Source organism: Doryrhamphus excisus, linkage group LG11, assembly GCF_037039965.1.
Source record: "Doryrhamphus excisus strain RoL-2023G ecotype Guam linkage group LG11, RoL_Dexc_Guam_v1.1, whole genome shotgun sequence".
Classification (NCBI taxonomy): domain Eukaryota; kingdom Metazoa; phylum Chordata; class Actinopteri; order Syngnathiformes; family Syngnathidae; genus Doryrhamphus; species Doryrhamphus excisus.
This window is the reverse complement of record NC_136367.1, coordinates 5,704,482-5,723,821: the sequence shown is the minus strand read 5'-3', so window position 1 is coordinate 5,723,821 and position 19,340 is coordinate 5,704,482. Positions and strand designations below refer to the sequence as shown.

General features: G+C 44.7%; 2 protein-coding genes across 9 annotated transcripts in view; one reads left to right on the top strand and one right to left on the bottom strand.

Moving 5' to 3' along the window:
- Positions 1-2,432: 2,432 nt before the first annotated feature.
- max (myc associated factor X) lies at positions 2,433-14,066 on the top strand. Of its 7 annotated transcripts, none has more exons than XM_058069263.2 (5): positions 2,433-2,636; positions 2,931-2,957; positions 8,874-9,023; positions 12,062-12,185; positions 12,679-14,066. In XM_058069263.2, exons 1-5 carry the CDS (start codon positions 2,601-2,603, stop codon positions 12,864-12,866), a joined length of 525 nt encoding a protein of 174 aa, XP_057925246.1. In that variant the 5' UTR covers positions 2,433-2,600; the 3' UTR covers positions 12,867-14,066. The 7 variants fall into 7 exon arrangements, with proteins under 7 accessions (XP_057925246.1, XP_057925270.1, XP_057925237.1 ...); XM_058069287.2 differs by having other exon boundaries at positions 2,435-2,636; positions 8,874-8,981; XM_058069254.2 differs by having other exon boundaries at positions 2,435-2,636; positions 12,047-12,185.
- Positions 13,519-19,340, bottom strand: part of fntb (farnesyltransferase, CAAX box, subunit beta) — an 8,147-nt gene continuing 2,325 nt past the window's right edge. Inside the window, exons 3-12 of one of the 2 annotated variants that reach the window (XM_078794557.1) lie at positions 19,116-19,188; positions 18,756-18,847; positions 17,610-17,771; positions 17,454-17,537; positions 17,259-17,345; positions 17,059-17,188; positions 16,449-16,581; positions 16,249-16,360; positions 16,050-16,164; positions 13,519-14,491 (exon numbers count right to left, since the gene is read on the bottom strand). In XM_078794557.1, the coding sequence (XP_078650683.1) occupies positions 14,357-14,491; positions 16,050-16,164; positions 16,249-16,360; positions 16,449-16,581; positions 17,059-17,188; positions 17,259-17,345; positions 17,454-17,537; positions 17,610-17,771; positions 18,756-18,847; positions 19,116-19,188 (1,123 nt within the window). In that variant the 3' untranslated portion in view covers positions 13,519-14,356. The remainder of the gene's footprint in view (positions 14,492-16,049; positions 16,165-16,248; positions 16,361-16,448; positions 16,582-17,058; positions 17,189-17,258; positions 17,346-17,453; positions 17,538-17,609; positions 17,772-18,755; positions 18,848-19,115; positions 19,189-19,340) is intronic. The other variant, XM_058069207.2, reaches the window with a different exon arrangement.

Sequence of the window (19,340 nt, the reverse complement as noted above, 5' to 3'; positions counted from 1 at the left end):
TGTTAGTATTTTTACTTTTTCTTGAACCTGTTGGGAGGCAGGTTTTACTGTTTTTAACTTCCCTTCTCTTCATGTACCAAATATTAAAGCGAATGATTCCTAGTGTAATCTTGTAGAAATGATCCCGTCCATGTCGTGGTTATTAATGAGGATTTTTTTTCTTTCATTTTCAACGTGCTGTTGAGTGGAGTGGCCCCGATTGGCGAGCAGGAGGGTTCGGTCGTCGGTGCCAAGAACAAACGCGGCATGTGATGGCCACGCTTGACAGACTGTTCCTCCAATTCTCCAGCCAACGTTCCTGATGGCTTTCATGTGCTGCCTGTTCTCAAACCCGCTGAGGAAAAGCGGCAAGGCGTCCCGTCCACAGAGAAGGTCCTTGCAGTCACTTGGAGAAGGAGAAGCCAGAACTCCTGACTTGTCGTTTGTGTGTCTAAGAATGGCTTATCTTTGAAAATGCATGACTCGTGCGTCATTCATGCAAATGTCACCTGACATGAAAGGACTTGGTTCTGGATCCATCTGTACGTTTTCAGTACCGATCCGTTCCAGCTTCTCATGGTTCAGGTTTATTAGGCCCAGGTTTTGGTGTCAGATGCTCACAATGTGTTATTAGTCTGTACGGGGTCTCCACATTCACATTGGTACTGCATTGGTTCTCCTAAACATCCCACTGAGGGTTGTCACTGTTTTCAGAGTGGGTGCTGTGAGGTCCTCAGTGTAGCGGAGAAGCCTGGAAGGTTCTGCCGCTTTCAGTCTTGCCTTGACCCGGGAAGCTCAGCTGGTGTCAGCTGGTGTTGAGTTTGGTTCCAGAACCCACACTGTGGGTCCAGGTGACTACATACTGAATACAGATGGCAAAATATAACACAATGTTATGATTTTTAATTGTAGAAATGATAATATTAACAATAAAAATGCTAGCAGTCATAATTCCATGAATTTATTATTTAGCATTTTTCTTAATAATAATATGACATGGTGGCTTGTGTGACCCCCCCACTTTTAATTGAGCCTGCATGGACAACAATGGCAAGGACAAAACAAAAAAGCCTATTCCCAGTCAGCATAGACAGTAGGGTAGGGGGCAAAAAGGAGGGCATTTGACTGGTTAAACAGGCCAAGCCCTGGAAGGACTTGGGGGAGGGGTGATGGCGGGGCTGTGAACTCATCAGCCTCTTTGCATGCTATAATTACATTTTGCCGCATCACATGCCTCATTTTTGAACTTTTTTCCACCTCCAGCTGCAGGCCCCACTCATCACTTCCCAGCAGCCTGCAGGCCAGCTCGGCCAAGACCTTGTGGAACTCGCTTGGAGCGGAGAGATTAGCAACAAGGGTGTGCCAAGTAGGTTGTTTTTTTTTTCCAACACTCATTATAGTATTTTTCTTGAAAGGAGGCAAGACGAATATTGCGCTGCCATGAAGGCTTTGCGGCGTGCAGGAGATGCATTATTGAAGCATGACCCTATTGTGTTGGCTTTCTTTGCCCATGCAGCTGCAGGACACAATCGTACAAAGCAGGTAAATAAAAGTGTTTACATGCGGAAATAATACAGACTACAAGGTCAGCGCCAGTGGAAGGTCTCGGAGGGCAGGGTGTCGCCGGCAGCTGCTGTGGCCTCTTGACCTGCAGGGGGGGTGAAGCCCCCGCTTGCATGTTTTTTTTTTTACACATTTACTGAGCAGGCTGTGCAAACTAATCCACAATGTAAGCTCCTTATCTATCGCACAATTTTGTCAAAAAGGAAGACCAGCAGATTATTCACAATGTGTCCTGCTACCAGCCCCCACTCACCCAGATCCGGTTTATTCATGCAGGGTTTTGTTTATTTTGAACGTACATCCCATTTTGGACAGTACATTACATGTTTACGCTTGCATAATTCAACAATAAAGGAGTAGAAATACATAGAGGTGTAAAAACTATAATGTTTACACAATTACAGTATGTTAGATGCAACTCTCAGACATTGGAACGAATACACACGTAATATTAATAATATAACAATATTTTATAACTACATAATAGAAGTAGTCATTTGAAAATGACTGGATTAGTGCATGTTTTGTGTTCAATGTATGCTAACACGTCACGGTGAGGTGTGTTTTACTATTCCACGTGTCTGCCCTGGACCTGTTTCGCACCGTGACATAGTAATACACAAATAACTACATTTCCCATAATTCAATGGGGTGGTTCGTGGTAAACTCGCCATATGTCCTGGGAGTTGTAGTTTTTAAAAAAAGATCAAGTTCGGTAATAAATGCGCAATTCATGAGCTTAATGGCTTAAAATATGCTTGAGTAAAATAATTAATCACTTAAATGTGAGCAAAAATGACAAATTGTTCCAAATATCGCAATATTTCAAGATAATACCACATTACCCAGAACACCCTGGGGTTTTGCGCATGCGCGGTGTAAAGCGGTAGCCTGGCGTGTGGAGTGTAGTCACGTGGAGCCAGTCCGCCTCCTTACTGTCCAAACAGAACGTGAGTTGCTAGCAGTCTGCCTGTTTAGAGCGCCGCTTGGCTGCTAAAGCGATCCATGTTGTTTTTTTAAGCCAGGCGTCCCTTTAAACTTGACCATTTTGTCGAAGAATGAGTGATAACGACGATATCGAAGTCGATAGTGACGTGAGTACCGCCACTCTCTTCCGCCCTTTTTCCGCTGCTTTTATTCGGCTTTGTGTTGGTTTTAGCCGAAGTAGCTGCCCAGCTAGCGTTAGCTACGGATAAGCTGGCTCGCCGTGCTTGTCTCTCTGATCTATCTATATTTGTGTTTGAACTCATTAAAAAAACGCTGCTTTTCTAACATGAAAGGCGTTTATCTTTATGTGTTATTTAACAAATGGAGCAGCTTGGGTGCAAACAGATAAGTTGCTAAACAATTATGGCTACAATTGTACTTTTTGTTCTGTTTTTTTGCAGGAAGACTCACCGAGATATCACTCTGTGGTGCGTAATACTGGGGGGGATGTGTTTTTATTATTATTATCATTATTATTATTATTATTGACACGGGGTTCATATTGTTGCAAAATGATTTCCCAAAAGCACGGATTCTGTGTCTGCTTTTAATAATAAGGCGTGGGACGTGTGTGGGCTGACGTAAAAAAATCGAATGTGAAAGTACTTGGTCACATGATGAAGCTAGATAAAATGTGAATTGATGTATTGCATGCATTTTAATGACAGTGATCATAGGTCCTTCATTGCTGGTCGCGATAGTGCATTGCAGACAGGGTATCCCCCATCCTGCTTTACGCCGCCATAGGGACACGGTAACACGGCAGCTATATTTAGACCAAAGCTTCACCAAGCTGCACGTCCCATTTTACTGTCTCTTGATCATAATTTCACCAATCCAGTCGTGTTTTATGTAGCAAGTGTGCGGGTACTATAGGTGCATCTCGGTGGTTTCCTTGACACGACGGGGATTCCTCTTGCACATCTAGGTCATCTCGACTAGTTTTCCATATTGCTGCATCCGTGGCGATGATGCAGAGCGACGAGATGCAGCCTGCATCCCCGATAAGCCTTCGTGTCAGGAAAGAGCTGCAGCCAAGGATGTTTTTCCTGTGTTGCAGCCTGTTATTAGAGCCGTCTTCTCCACAGGCCACCGAGGGGCTGGCAGGCTAAATGAATGACGTATAGCTAGCTGCACAACATGGTTGGGGGGGGGGTGCACGACGCAGTGAACTGACTTCTGCAGACATATTAGGAATGAGGCATTACGTTAAGCGTCGCTGAGGAAATTGGCCAAGTACCTGCATGAAAATGTGCCTCATGAATATGCATGATGGTTGGCATTAAAATTTAATTCACTAAGCAATTAGAAAATGAAATACAGCAAGTGTAAAAAAAAATAATAGCCCCCTCCACCGAAAGTGAAGTAAAATGACATATGACGGAGATGTAGTGTTATGTAGTGCACTTGTTAAAGGTCTCCTATTATGCGAAATTGACTTTTTAATGATGTCGTGACAGTCTTACGTGTCCCTGGGGGGCTAAAAAAATCTATCGTCTCCCTCGCTTATTTGCTCCACTTTTGAGAGAAGAGGTGTTCAAACGGTGGCTTTTGAAGTTGCGGGGCATCATGACGAGTCCCATCCATAAGATCCCGGCTAAAATTGTCCTCTGGCAAGTCCCCTCGTGACACCCCGAAACACGGTGAAACAAAGCATTGTGTCCGGTTATGTGTTGCTTTGATCAAAGTCTATAAACTGCTAAACTTTGCAGAGAAACACGCCCACACATGTCGCTCAGATTGAAGTTACATGTCCGCCATCTCGGGGTGTAAAGTAGTAACTACACATTACGTTCAGAAATTTTGCACCGTTGGTGATTTGTTTCGTCATTTTCATCCCTGACTGTTGCCGTGGTGGCCATATTGCATGGACCAGCCATGGTCCAGTGAGATGTATTTTTCTCTGTTTCCAAATGTGGCCGCTCGCTAACACACACACAGCCAGGTAGACGTCGATGTGACATGACAGCATTCTGATGATGTAATGTGTTGTTGACACCTGGAATTGACTCCCAGCTCTTTTTATGAGCAACACAACACATCCGGCTTGTTATTTGGCCATAGACGAAAATGACACCGAGTGGTTCTCTTTCTCACATAAAACCATGCGAACGTTCATTAACAGCAACAAACACTTCTGGACTCAAGTAATTCAACCGCTTAGCACTAAGTATTGCGTGTGTTCATAATGAAAGCCTCACTGTTGCACTTTTTGGACCGACATAATACTACGACGTACCTACACCGGCATTGGGCACAGATCTCCACCAGCAGGACAATCCTAATGTGGATCGGTTCCAAATTATACTCAATTATACAAAACTGCTAACACATTAGAACACATGGAAACATACCATTATGTATTATTAAGCTGTATCATAATCTTTATGATGGCTGCACGGCCACACAGCTAGGAGACCCGAGTTTGATTCCCCCGTGCATGCGTGGCTTTTCTACTCCGGTTTCCTCCCACATTCCAAAAACATGCTAGGTTAGTTGGCTCCAAATTGTCCATAGGTATGAATGTGAGTGTGAATGGTTGTTTGTCTATATGTGCCCTGTGATTGGCTGGCCACCAGTCCAGGGTGAACCCCGCCTCTCACCCAAAGACAGCTTGGATAGGCTCCAGCATGCCCGCGACCCTAAGTGGTATAAAATGAATGAATGAATGAATAATCTTCATGACAAGCTGTGTTTTTTTTCCTCTGTGTAAGAAAACCAAAATATTTATTTGTAACTTTATTCTTGGAAAGGGGTGTCGTTCATCGACTGGAGGGCCTGTCTTTTTTTTTTCCCCTCCCACCACTCCACTTGAGCTTTTCCACACTGTCCACAGGACAATGTGCGATGGCCATCGGTAGCGAAGAATTACCAGTTCTTCTTTTCTCCCCTTCGCCACCTGGAGCACTTATATAATGCACCATGGTCAGGTATGAATAGCATGGAGGAAGCATGCACTGCCAGAGAGCGAGGGGGGGGGGGCTATCTGTTATGACAGACTGATAGTGGCAGCATGGTAATCGGACACCTGTTTGTCATGGTGACGAATGTGCCCAGCTCCAAACGCCGCATCGAAGGCACCAGTCACGTGTCACATGTTCATAGTACAGAGAGATGATTGTGTAGACATTTAGGGCGTTTTTTATTCATTAATAAACCATTCCTAATACTTGATTTCATTACATTAGACGGCATTTGGAGTGCAGTCATGGTAACATCTGCTTTCGTACCACAGTGCTGTAGATTGATGTTGTCGAGTAAAAAAGTCTTTTTGCCGTGACCCAGATTTGCTCCCCCCAAATCCTCTTGTTTGAATATGGTCAAGTACTATAGTTTTATTACAAAGCAGCATCACCAAAATACCATTTAATAATCTAGTCGCACTCTATGGATTTTCAATGCTTGTTAATGTCGCCTAGGACCATAAAACCAGTAACGACATGACGTATCACTAAACTGAAATATTTCATTCATTACAGTGAAACATGTACTTTTATTAAAAAGTGTGCGGCCCACTGACCCGCACATCAAACGATATGGCGCACATCTGGACTTGTTTTTAATCAATACGCGTGTATGTATATTTTTACCTTCCTTGTTAGCATCATATCAGCTAGCAAACAATGCCACATTGTGTCTTTGGGCACAGTCGCCAAGAATCACGTGTTCAATGAAGGTAAAACTAACCTTAAATGTTAATTTATCTCCATCATTCATATATTTATATGCATTTTTAATTGTTTTTGCATGTCAAACGTATAATTGTACAATTATAAAAGCGCTATTATATGGGAAAATTTTGAATGCAATGGTGACGCTAATCAAAGTTCCGGTGTTATTCCTAATTAAAAAATCCCAAATAAAAACACGGGCTACTGTTGTGGCCGTAACCCACAGCAAGATGAGGCTGAACTTTGAACCCCCAAAGCCACTTCCGCTGCTTCCCTCAAGGACCGTTTTTGTCTTAATGATGTCTTACTAATCACTTACACTTACTTATACGCTCTTATGTCTTCTATACTGGCTAATACGAGTGTAAAGGTGACTATAGGGGTGTTACTTCTTGTTTAGAGAGCTCTAATAATGTCAATAATATTTAGAATGTTGTACACAGGTTTTCTGTGCTTCTATGAAAATATTCAATTCATGTATAAGGCTACAATCGCATAAGATTTATACAATCAGTGATAAGAGTGACAAAAATAAGTTCCCGTTGGAACTTATTGGCCACACCCACCACTGGTTCATATTTCCGTGCATACAGTATAAAAATGGCCGCCATCTAGAGACATGCGTGTGTATGTGTCACGGTTAATGAAAGGAGATTGTTGTTATAACACCGTTGAAGCTGGCGTTCCTGGTGAATTTGCGGGGCTTATCAAGCTAGGCTATTGTGTGTGATGGTCTAGTTGTAGGCAACTGCTTTTAATTATGGCCTCACGACATTGATGCTTATTGTTCCTGGTTGGGGAGTCATTGTAATTTCACACTGGAAATGGGAAAAGCTGACAGCCTCACACACTCATATCTGGATGTTCTCTCAATTGTGCTTTGTTTCCCTTTTGTTGCATCACACGATCACTACCTTTAGCTTAGCAACAGCACAGATTTGCCCAGAATTAGACCCGACGGCTGGGCCCAAAAAAAAAAAAAACAAGTACAGCGGCAGCTGATTAGGCCACGTGGCGTTGCATCATGTGACCACTGTAGCCATAATGTGCCTTTGCACTCAAACTGGGAGACGATGTTATCACCGGGTGTGCCTTTAGCTATTCAGACAGTCATGGGCTGTACATTTCATACAGAGAGTGGGGCTTCCGTTTCACTAATTGTATTGGAACCACATTAGATCTTCTCTAATGGCAAAGCCAGGACTAGCTCACCTTAAGGCCTCCATGTTCATTCACGGTCCTGCTTCTGTATTGGTGCAGGGGCGTGGAGGGGCGGTGTATGTGGGTGTCACTCATTGAGCCAGACGGGTGTACAGAGGGCAAACAATCACATGGCCACAATGTCAACGCCCTTCAGACGTCCTTTAAAGTTTCCAGTGGCACAAAATGTTGTGGGCGACAAAGGCGACCTGGCAATTTTCCGGCTTTGGAGGTGGTGTGTAACAGGCAGTGTATCACTCCAGACTCTGTAGTCCCGCCCTGTTGTGTTGAAAGCAATTGCTGCTGTCTGACAATATCCCGCTTTACTGCTCTGTGTGAAAGGAACATTGAATAAAGGCCCTTAAAATGTTATTTTTGCCGCGTGAAATCAGCTCCCGAACACACTGACAATTCATTGATGAATCAATTAGTAATCATCAACTGTTTTGGTATTTGATTCATGTTTTTTTGATGACAAAACGTAAAAATGCTGATTTCAGCCTCTCAAATGTGAATATTCCTGAAATGTTCTTAGTCATCCGTGAACGCAGCAGACATATTATCTTTGTGGTTGAGGCAAAACAAGATGGACGACATTTTTGACTCTTCTGAAACCACTAACTGTGTTTGGTTCTTAGTGATTTTTCAATAAATATGAAGGGCGGGGATGTGCAACGTGTGGCCCGGGGGCCATTTGCGTCCCTCTGCATGTTTAAAAAAAAATACAATTAATTACAAGAAAACTAACAAAAACAACACAAGTGGGGGAAAAAAAAGAGTAATTTTCAGAGAATAAAGTAGAAATATTAGCCGACCACGACAACGGACTGTTCATCCACATGCAAGAGTGATGTATTGAGCAAAATGAAGTGTAATGGCACGCATGTGTTGTAATCCCGATGTTCACAATTCCAGTGTTCATGAAAGCACCTCACGGTGACTGTGGTTGGTGCATAACACAGAAGTTTTGTGTGTTAATGTGGAGAAAAACAGAGACGTTACTTGCACAATCTCACCCGTCCAGTACCATTAGTGACCAGTTATGACCAGTTATGACCAGTTATGACCAGTTATGACCAGTTATGACCAGTGTCACAACGCTACCCAGTATGGCCACACATCCGTAGTCCTATTAGAAGCAGTAGACGCTGGGCTACCACCTTGATTTTCAAAATTAAAGTGAACTGCTTTTTGGGAACAGCTTTGTGTCTTACATTTAAATAATAGATCATGCAGACCCCCCCACGCCCCCACCCCCTCACTAACAAGGCAGCCTTCAGCATATTGTCCCCTTCAGTCGCCATGGTAATTTGATGGAAAAAAAAAACAACCCAACACCCACTCGAAACCCAAAGGCCGAGTGGCACTAGGCAGCAGGCGGGGTGTGTGTTGGCCGAGCGCCGCACGTCGGCCGTCGTCTACCCACGCCGCTGTGCCACCCCGGCTCAAGGCCTTGTGACTCTCTCATTGCAGGCAGACAAACGGGCACATCACAATGCGCTGGAGCGCAAGCGTAGGGACCACATCAAAGACAGCTTTCACAGCCTCCGGGACTCTGTACCTGCCCTGCAGGGAGAAAAGGTTGGTAGCCTCAATCACGGTACAGAAACACCCCAGACGAAGGTGAATATGTTTGATGTGTGTATTCTTACTTTTGCTTGTCTTCACTGTGTGTTCAGTATTAAATAATGGCGGACACGCCGTGTTGTTGGGACGGCATATAAAGGCTTAGAACACAAGGTGGAAGCTGCATGTCTACTACTTGGACCAGCATCAGGAAGTTATTACTAGGAAATGTCGCTGCTCGCTTCCTGTTTTGACATCCGCGGCATAGCGAGCGTTAAGACAGCACCCCTCCCCTGGAAACCAGTTGGGTGGGTGGTGTGGGTCGGTGGATGCTGGTGAGAGGGAGGGGTGTTTGCTGCGGGAGCTGACTCGGATGTCCCTGTGAACCATTGCACAGGCAGAGCAGAGCGGTGAATATTAGGGCGGGGCCTAGCCTGTGTCCACACATGCGGTATACGGGTATGCACACAATGGCCACTAGGTGTCAGTAATTGTACTAGACACACTGGCTAAAAATACATTAGTTGGCGGTTTATATGATGGCAGAATAGTAATAAAAACATAATAACCATAGGAGACCCGAGTTCAATCCCACTCTCGGCCATCTCTGTGTGGAGTTTGCATGTTCTCCCCGTGCATGCGTGGGTTTTCTCCGGTTTCCTCCCACATTCCAAAAACATGCTAGGTTAATTGGCGACTCCAAATTGTCCATAGGTATGAATGTGAGTGTGAATGGTTGTTTGTCTATATGTGCCCTGTGATTGGCTGGCGACCAGTCCAGCGTGTACCCCGCCTCTCGCCCGAAGACAGCTGGGATAGGCTCCAGCACCCCGCTCGTGAGGATAAAATGAATGAATGAACATAATAACCATAACCAAGAGCACAGCCACGACAAGCTAAAACTCAACTCTGAACCCACGACTTCACTTCCTGTCCTCCACACGTCTGTCCGCCTAGGGAGCACATTGACTGTGACACACGAGCAAGAGTTCTATACTATATTGGGGATATGAGTGGAAAGCCATTTAAAGCTGCCATTATGATTCAGCAGGAGGTCCAGAAAAACAAACAAACTGCTAACGTTTGAGTCTGTTATGTTATTTATGGCTAATAAGTAGTATTTTTCTATGATTTGATGTCCTATATTGGCTAATAGGAATGTCAAGGTGACTACACGCCTAGAGGGCTAGTTGATGTTAAAACAGTCTTAAGATGGTTGTCTATGCCGTAACCGCACCGTTTGTTAATATCGCAGTCCGGTCTGGACCCAATTAACGTCAATAAACGAGGGACGCCTATGATGAGTCAGGATATATACGATATTGTAACTTCATAACATGTTTTATGTCACGAAGAGCTGCTAACTGAACGTACACGTCAACGAGGAAGTGTTCATTGCAACATAAAGTGTGTCACACGCAACAATGTTGTTTTGTATCGTGCCAGTTCGCCGTAGACGTTATCTCAAGGCATGGTCCTTATAGCACATGGTGCTCGGACATTGCTAACCCCCCCCCCCCCCCCCCCCCCCGTATGAGCAAGAGCTTTGGTGCCGGAGGCAAGGAAAAAGCCTCTCTTAAGAAAGAAGAAACATCAAACGGCGCTAAGTGCGGAGCGGCCATCTGCCTCGCCATGTCGTGTTAGCATAGAGACTTGGCAGAAGGACGGAGGGTAGAGAAGGAAGACACAATAGATGGACGACATCAATTTTGGTAATGACGACGGTCAATTATCAACATAACCGTTATAAACTCCAAAATAAAGCAAAAGGGTCAAAACCACAGGTTGCATTGGACATGATGCGTATGTTTAAAATAGCCGTCTTTGTGTGGACACGGCCTTAGGATCCCTGTTGTGTTGGGCTGGATTTACACCACGTGCATCGAGACCCGGTTCTGTTCTTTCCCCGAGTCCGTGTCGGGATATAAATCCGTGACAAGGACTTGAATCAGACCTTACCCACTTCAGATATTAAATGTTGGCCTTATCGTCAAACAGAAAAAGGGGACTAGTCTCGGACTAGAACCTGAGGATCTGACATCCCAGCACATATCCGAGTCTGTTGTGCCCCCCCCCCCCCCGCCCATCCAAATACACCAACAGGCTTCTCCGTCTTGCTTGTTTAGCGACAGAAGACCAGTTCATTTGTAGACTGAAACGTATTTGTTTAGCTTTCATGTTGTTTTTTTACTAGCTTTTTGCAAATGCCTCATAGCCACCAATTATGCAAATGTGCCAATTACGGTCATTATGTTATTCCAGGCCAAACTATGTTTGCTTCTGATGTTGTCACTCTTGTTTCCCTGTGCATTAGACGTGTGCACGCGGGTTGTTTCAGGTGTTGACTCATTGGGAATACACGCATAAACGCACACATGGACACAAAGGCAGTTGGGCGTGAAGGCCAGCCAGTGTGTAAATCCAGCCTTAATGACGCCTAATGTGTCACAATGAGGGCTTTTTTTGTTGAGATGAAAGGAACAGTTGTTGGAAAAAGTAGCATTCACTACATTATTAATAACCAGGAAGTATGTTTTAGCAGTTTTTGGGAAGTTATTGAGAAGCTATTGTTTGCTCCAGCCAGACTTGTGCAAAATTCAGAGTTTGTCATTTCAGTTCAGTTTGTCATCCCACAGGATGTTGAATTGGAATCAGTTGCAATTCCTCATAGCCAGCAAACAGGAGGAATTTGTCACATTCAATGAAATCAAGGAAAAATGCAATTTTGGGGTCAGTTTTCCCATCATCCACAAAAACAGCTAAAAAACAGCTGGAATATTGGAGCTAACAATGCATATACTGTAACAGGACTATAAAGCCTTAAAAAATCCCCAAAATGCCAGCAATGTTGTGTAAATTATGATTTGGAATTTAAATTCTACTTCCTGTTTGCAACCTCAGTTAAAAATTCATGGCTCAAACTGGAATTTGGCTGATGTTTTTTTGCACAAGCCGGCTGCGGCTCATTGAGGAAGCTGACTTTTTGTGTGCTGGCTTGTTTTGTTTTGTGTAAAAATGTGCTGATTGTTCTCTGCACCCCTTGCGTCACTTCTCCCAACTTTTGCGTGTGTCACTAACAGCAGTCTACCAAACAGGCGTCTCGAGCTCAAATCCTAGACAAAGCCACAGAGTACATCCAGTACATGAGGCGAAAAAATCACACACATCAGCAGGACATCGACGATCTCAAGAGGCAGAACGCCCTGCTGGAGCAGCAAGGTATTGCATCGCTGTAGTCTATTTCTAGTAGTCTAATATAAGACCACTAATTTTTATTTCCAAGACAGACAGACAGTAAATTGTAATATGTCATTTTTTATTGTACTCCCCTTTTTAGTGATGAAAATGCCCTTAATAAAACATAAGAAATAATTTTTTTTGTAGTTAGACCATAGAAAAACCTGATTGGCTTTTTAAATACAGGTTTTAACATAAGGCATGAAATAACACCCTAACATTTTTGAGGGGCAAGAAGGGTAAAGAAGCAAAAACGTACCACTTCCACACGTAATGAGAGGAGAAAGTTTTTTTTTTTTTGAGCCACGACATGTCGGCTCCGCTCCCCTGGCTCAGTCATAGTAGTACAACATATAATTTGTCTTTCAATATTTTCTGACTATTAATATGTCATAGTTAACCACGAAACGGCAAGGGCCGTTTGTGTCAAGGGCGTGTAATGAAGACGTTCCTCCATGTTTGCCGTGCTCTGTAGTGCGTGCTCTGGAGAAGGTAAAGGGCTCAGCACAGCTCCAGACCAACTACTCGTCGTCCGACAGCAGCCTCTACACCAACCCCAAAGGCAGCGCCGTGTCCGCCTTCGACGGCGGCTCCGATTCCAGCTCCGAGTCGGAACCCGAGGAGCCTCCCAACCGCAAGAAGCTGCGCGTGGAGGCCAGCTAGACAAAAGGAGAGGAAGCCTTTCCGCCGCCACTACCATCGTCATCATCATCACCACCACCACCACCACAACACCCACCGTTCTTACTCCTCCCCCTTACTGGGTGGGCTTGCACTGGAGACTCATGACCCCCTCAGAACTCCCCGCACCGCTACCGCCATCGTCTCCCACAGTAAGACGAGGGAGATCAACGCCATCGGGGCGGAGTTCTTCAACACCTCCTCTTCGCCCCCCGCCCTTGTTTAGTTGATATTTCCCTTCTAGCAACAATCCAAAACCCAAAAAGAGGCAGCTCGGCTACTTGGGGGACTTTTTAAACGTTCCCATTAGGTAGCCCCGCCCCCTCCCAGGGTTTGTGTGTGGGAGGGGCAAGGTGCACGCCAGACATACTCCTAAGCACTGCTATATTATATATTTTTGCTTTATTTTGTTACTCAACATTAAAAAAAATAGCCTGGTTAGAAAAACACCTAAATGAAACATCCTGGATAAGTTTTTAAAAAGCATAAAAAAATGTACATTTGTAGCTTTTCCACTAAAGAATGTCGAGATGCTCCGAGGCAAAACGTTAGTGACACCCGCCCACCTCAGGCCCACTGGATTGCAGATGTTTTCTGCTGTGACACATTTGTTAAGAAAAAAAAAAGAAATTGATGTTTTGAATGAGAATATTCCTAAACTTGTAACGTATTTTGTCCTTTAGCTTGAAGTAGTGAATGACTTTAGGTGGCTGAGTACATTCGGCAGCTTGTTTTATAGACCATTAATGGAAAAACAACAAAAAAAAAAGACGAGTATCGATTGGATGTTTTCAAGCTCAGATGTATGTTATGCATTTTGTAGTCGTCATCTCACAGGCCACGAAAGATGTCACTTCAACGGGAATGTTCCAAAGTAGCCAATCCAGCCCCTCTGTGGATGTGTCGTGCTTTACAAAGTCCAAAATCAATGTTGCTGAATCCCCAGGGGGGGAAAAAAAAGGAAGCATTTTTTTTGCGTGTCTAGGAAAAGTGTGTCTGTATATTGTTTCCATTTGAGTTCCATTCAGGAGGATTATAATTAATGTACCGGGTCTTTGTTTTGTCCGATTCCATTCCATGGAAATTACAAGTATGTTGTACATACTGCCAACAGTTGTCTTGCAAGTTGAGGCCTACCTTTATTATGAGACTATAAAATAAACTATTTTATCCTTTAACACACTTCTTTTGGTTCTTGAGTTGTGTGATGACACCCCCCCGCCCCCAAAAAGCATGTAAGTAAACGTGTTCATCCACGGTTTTCAGTGCAATACAAATATTTTATTAACCTCGATCATACTGAAACTGCTTCTATTTCAGGGTACAACAAAAGGCATTACTGTATCTTACTGGGAGGCTAACACGGCCCCATCTCGCTGGAGGGTGCAAGCAACGACCTGACCACTACTTGCTGCTGTCGTGTCCCGCTCCCGCACCCCTCTGACGTCACCACAAAAGGTCTAACTAAGAACCTAAGAGTCCGCTGAGCTGTCATCAGACGGTCTGTCCTCGCTGGAGTTCCGTGTCAGTACAGGCAGCCGGTGGAAATGCTGCAAAGCCTGAGCCACCTTCTCTGGGCAGATGTTGTAAACGGGATGAGTTGGAGCCTACGAAAGGAAGACGAGATTGCCGGAAAGGTACAAGCTTATTTCAACGCTATCACAAAGTTCCACAATTCCATATTTAAGGAGTATTTGTCTTTTTAATACCTCTGGGTAGGTAAATAATGGGAACATTGATACTTGATTTTCATTAGAAAGGCAACTTTGGCTGCATGATTTGAATGGGGAAAACTGGCGGCATCTAGTGGATGAATAAAAAAATACAACCAGTAGTCCCAACCAACTTAATTCAAAACACTGCATTAGTTTCAGATACATGTGGTATAAATGTATTCTCAGCGGTTAGAATTTTCATAAGGAACAAATGTGTTTTTGTTTAGCTTTGCCATTTTACGCAAGAACAGAAATGACTATTGAAAAAAAATAAATGCGGCCCACGTTGATTAAAAACCGCCAAAATAGCTCAGGAAAGAAAAATGCCAGTAGGCTCTGTAACACACTTAGGCTGTTGTTTCCGAGGAATCTCCACGCTTCATAGCATGCATGAGGGACGGACTTTGTAGCCGGGCCGAAGGTGGCGGTGATGTAACAGGAAATGGCAAGCGACACCACAGCTGGTGCCATTCACGTCGTTTAAGCGAAACCACATGCCACGGTTTTTCACATTTCAAATTACTTCACTTCTCAACTCCACCTAAAACGCCTCGTCTGTCAAAGCCTCTCGTTCGCCATTTGCATCGAAATGTAGAAGAAAAAAAACATCATGGAATTTAAACATTTAGTTAGAATTCAAGTAACATTGTTTCCTACATACAAAAAGACTACGTTTATTTATGTTAGCATTCTATCAATGCATGCCAATTGTGTTGTTCATACAGCACAGATCACCCAGATATGCTATGGTTGTTATCACTATTCCTATTTGCCATGGTGAGTTCATTCTTCCTGCACCATGACGGTTTGAGGTATATTTTCTGTACTCAAAATGTAAGTACAGTAAACCTCGGATATATCGGATTCAATTGTTCCCACTGGTTTTGTCCGATATAAGCGAAATCCGTTATACCTGGACTGGGCAATGAAAAGAGACGTAAGGTAATGAGAATTTAACTTTATTGGACTCTGAGCATAACAAATTGTTAATTAAGCTAGGCCCTGTTACGCCCGTCAGGCCTACGTTATTTCCAATAGTGAGGTTAAGATCTCATTCACTGCTGTGCTAGTATTATTGACGTCACTCACTTTTATATTTGTCCTAAATCTGGAGCCAGGAGAAAGACACGATGCGGCCATCCGATATATGCGAGGGAAATTGGAACGGGACTGGAGATTTTGTCCGAAATAGGCGAAATCCGTTATAAAAAATCCGATATATGCAATGAATTTTTATTGGAAATGCATTACAAAAAAATCGGTTCTTTTTCATCTGTCCGTTGTGAGCGAATTTCCGATATATCCGAGTCCGATATATCCGAGGTTTACTGTACAAAAGGGAAGTGTGTGAATTGACACCCAGCTAATGTCTTAATGCTAACCTAGCTAGCCGGCCACACAGTTTCCTCAACAAATAGATTTTTTTAGTGTCATTTGCTATCGGCCTCACCAATCTGTTCTCCTCCTTGCCCAGGACGCTCTCGTGATGGCTGTCCATGTTCCCAAAATGCTGCGCTATGGAGAGGCCGCTCAGACAGTAACACGTGTGGTAGAAGTCTCTGGATCTGGATGAGAAACGGAAGCAGTCGGTGATTATTCATGATTATTCATGATTATTATGTCACAGTGTGTCCATTGTAGTTACTGACTTGCCAGGCTTATCTAGCAGCCCCCCTGCCGGGTTCTGGCAGCAGAGGAGGATGTACTCCTGCAAGGCTTGCTGCTCGAACATCCACCTGTGTTGACTCAGCTCCGACTCCCCTGTGCAGACCAGGCGGTCACAATAAAAAATAAAATAAAAAAAAAAGGATCCCAGTGGGCGGTGCTACGGGTTTGAGTGAAAGGTCACCTTCTTTGAAGAGCGCTCTGTGGAGGAGCGGCAGGAGTCCAGCCTGCCAGTAGGAGTAGCAGCCGTCCACCAGCTTGTTGCAGCGACCCTGGAAGCCTCCCTCGAAACGCATCTGCCTGCTCACCACCCACCTCTGGACGCCACACAGCACAAAGGGTAAGAAGGGGGCGGGGCTGCTGCTTTGGTTTTCTTCAACATAGACGGGGCTTCACTTCTTTTTACACTTGAAACAAGAAACTCCACGAGGTGCTTTTTATGATGAACTTGTACCGCCACAAATGTATTTGGCTTATCAATACATCATCATGGGCCGTCTGTGAAGTGGTTAACTTCTTTTTTCACTTGAAAAAAAACAATGTACAGTTGTAGTTTGACACTGGAACAGATTATTTCTAATTCCCATGGGGGGATTTGTTTGCAGTGAGGTGGGAAAGCATTCCCTAATAGATTTTGGAGTGTCATTTTCTCCTGGCATTGTCGACAACAGTGATGCGGGACTATCGCCATGGCAGCCGTGTCTTAGCTATTCCTTTTCATAAAGCGGGAAGCTGCCCCAAATAATGCCTGAGTACAGGACTACTAGCATATCTGAAAGTGCCAAGTCCCTCACCAGTAAGGCTTTGAGATCCAACATGTGCTCTTTTCCCAGGATCACCAGAGCGGCAGTGCCACAAAACGTATACCCGCCGTGGGCCTCCAGACCTGGCACCCCGCTGAGCCCGCCTTCCCAGTTCTGACACCTGCACACAAGCACAAAAGGTAGGCTTGACGGTACGCATACATAAATAAAACATGTCCTACGGGACATACCTGAGGATCCAGTCGGTGGTGTCTTCAAAGAGTTTGGGAGTGAGGATGTTTGTGAGCGATGCTACCGAAGCAGCACAATACGCACTCCTGTACAAGTACACACATATATACTGTGTATGACAGTGTACTAGTTACTCGCCGGGTTTCCCATGTGATAATCAGGCAGGCGGGCTGCGCCACCTTCTGGCCTCTCACCTGACGTCCACCTCCCCTCCTACATGCATCACAAAGGAGCCATCTGGCTGCTTCACTGACCATAGGAAATCTAACAGTTTTTCCCTGGAGAGGAGAAACACGATGCTCATTATGTGGTGTTGCATTTCTATGCGCTCCGGATCCTAGCACCCGTACCGGTCTATGATGTTGTAAGCTTCCTCTGTGCCGATGATGCAGAGGGCGTTGATGGCAGCGTAGGTGGGCGCCAGGTGGGCGTGCTGTGCCGGGCCGCCGCTGAAGCCTCCCGTTGGGCTCTGACAGCGCGACAGGAACTGACACACGCTGGAGAGGAGACACCAGGAAGCGTGACATGATGGAAGTAGAGCAAAGCTGTGGATGTAGCCGGAACGTATCCGTCTGTGAATCAGGTGGGGTTGACTTTCCCCGAAACGTCACATCGGTACTTTTCAGCAATCACATAGCTGCAAAGACGCTGGAAGTGCCAGAAGTGTTGGCACGGCTACTTTGGACCAGCAGTAATCAGAAAACCTTCTGCTGGCAAAAACAATACATAAAAGCAGGACTACGCTGTCTAAATGAATATGCAGTCCAGTGAAAAGCTAAGTCTTCTCCTCCTGAACCGCTGCACACAAAATGGTCACATTTTGCCAAAACACGCACCCATACTGTGTTGCCTGTGTTATTATTTGTCAGATAAATCCACCACATGGTGGCGCTGTTATGAAACCCCAAAGTAACAAACGTATGCGAGCATGTCCTCCAAAGAACTTTGACCACAACCCGTATATTTACTTTACTAACTAAAATTACTACATGTTATGACCCCGGCGACATTTGTCTCTCTGGAACAGACCAATAAAGTTAATCTAACTTATGCAAGACTACTGCATGATATAGTACAAGAATGCTACAGTGGAGACCAGGGTTCAATTTCACCCTCGGCCATCTCTGTGTGGAGTTTGCATGTTCTCCCCGTGCATGCGTGGGTTTTCTCCGGGTACTCCGGTTTCCTCCCACATTCCAAAAACATGCTAGGTTAATTAGCGACTCCAAATTGTCCATAGGTAAGAATGTGAGTGTGAATGGTTGTTTGTCTATATGTGCCCTGTGATTGGCTGGCAACCAGTCCAGGGTGTACCCCGACTCTCGCCCAAAGACAGCTGGGATAGGCTCCAGCACCCCCCGTGACCCTCGTGAGGAAAAGCGGTAGAACAGGAATGAATGAATGAATGCTACAGTGGATGCCATGGTAGGATCATTGGCTCTACTGGAGTGGTTGTGGCGCTGATGATTGTGTGTGTGTGTGTGAGAGAGACTCACTCCGAGGCCACATTGGCGGGGATAGGCTCGTCTAGTAACTCCAGACTGTGAAGAATCCAGAAGCAAAGCCATGGTCTGCTAGCATCCAGGCACTACATGGACGTAAACACACCAGACACACAGTTATAGCTATGGATGGGAATAGAAAGCAGACAAGGGAGGTCATGACAAAATGGAAGCAAACACAGCCTGTTAGCCTTGCATCCGTCTGCTTCAGTGTTCTTGCAGATAGCACATTGCTTTCAATACGATAATAATAATATTTTCTATTTCAAGTCAAAGTAAGCTTTGCATGATGAACTTCAAGGTTCACTAATGCACACACATGCACACTAATCTGGAAGTGTGATTGTACGGCACCTCGTAGGAGTCTGATAAATGCCGTAAGCCCTTCTTGAGATACTGGTAGTGCTGATCCCGCAGCAAAGTTGGCCTGTGGATGAAACCATGAGACAAGGAGCAGGTAGAGACATGTTATTTACTCAGTGTCAAGACGCATTTTATTCATGCATTCATTCATTTTCTACCGCTTTTCCTCACGAGGGTCGCGGGGGTGCTGGAGCCTATCCCAGCTGTCTTCGGGCA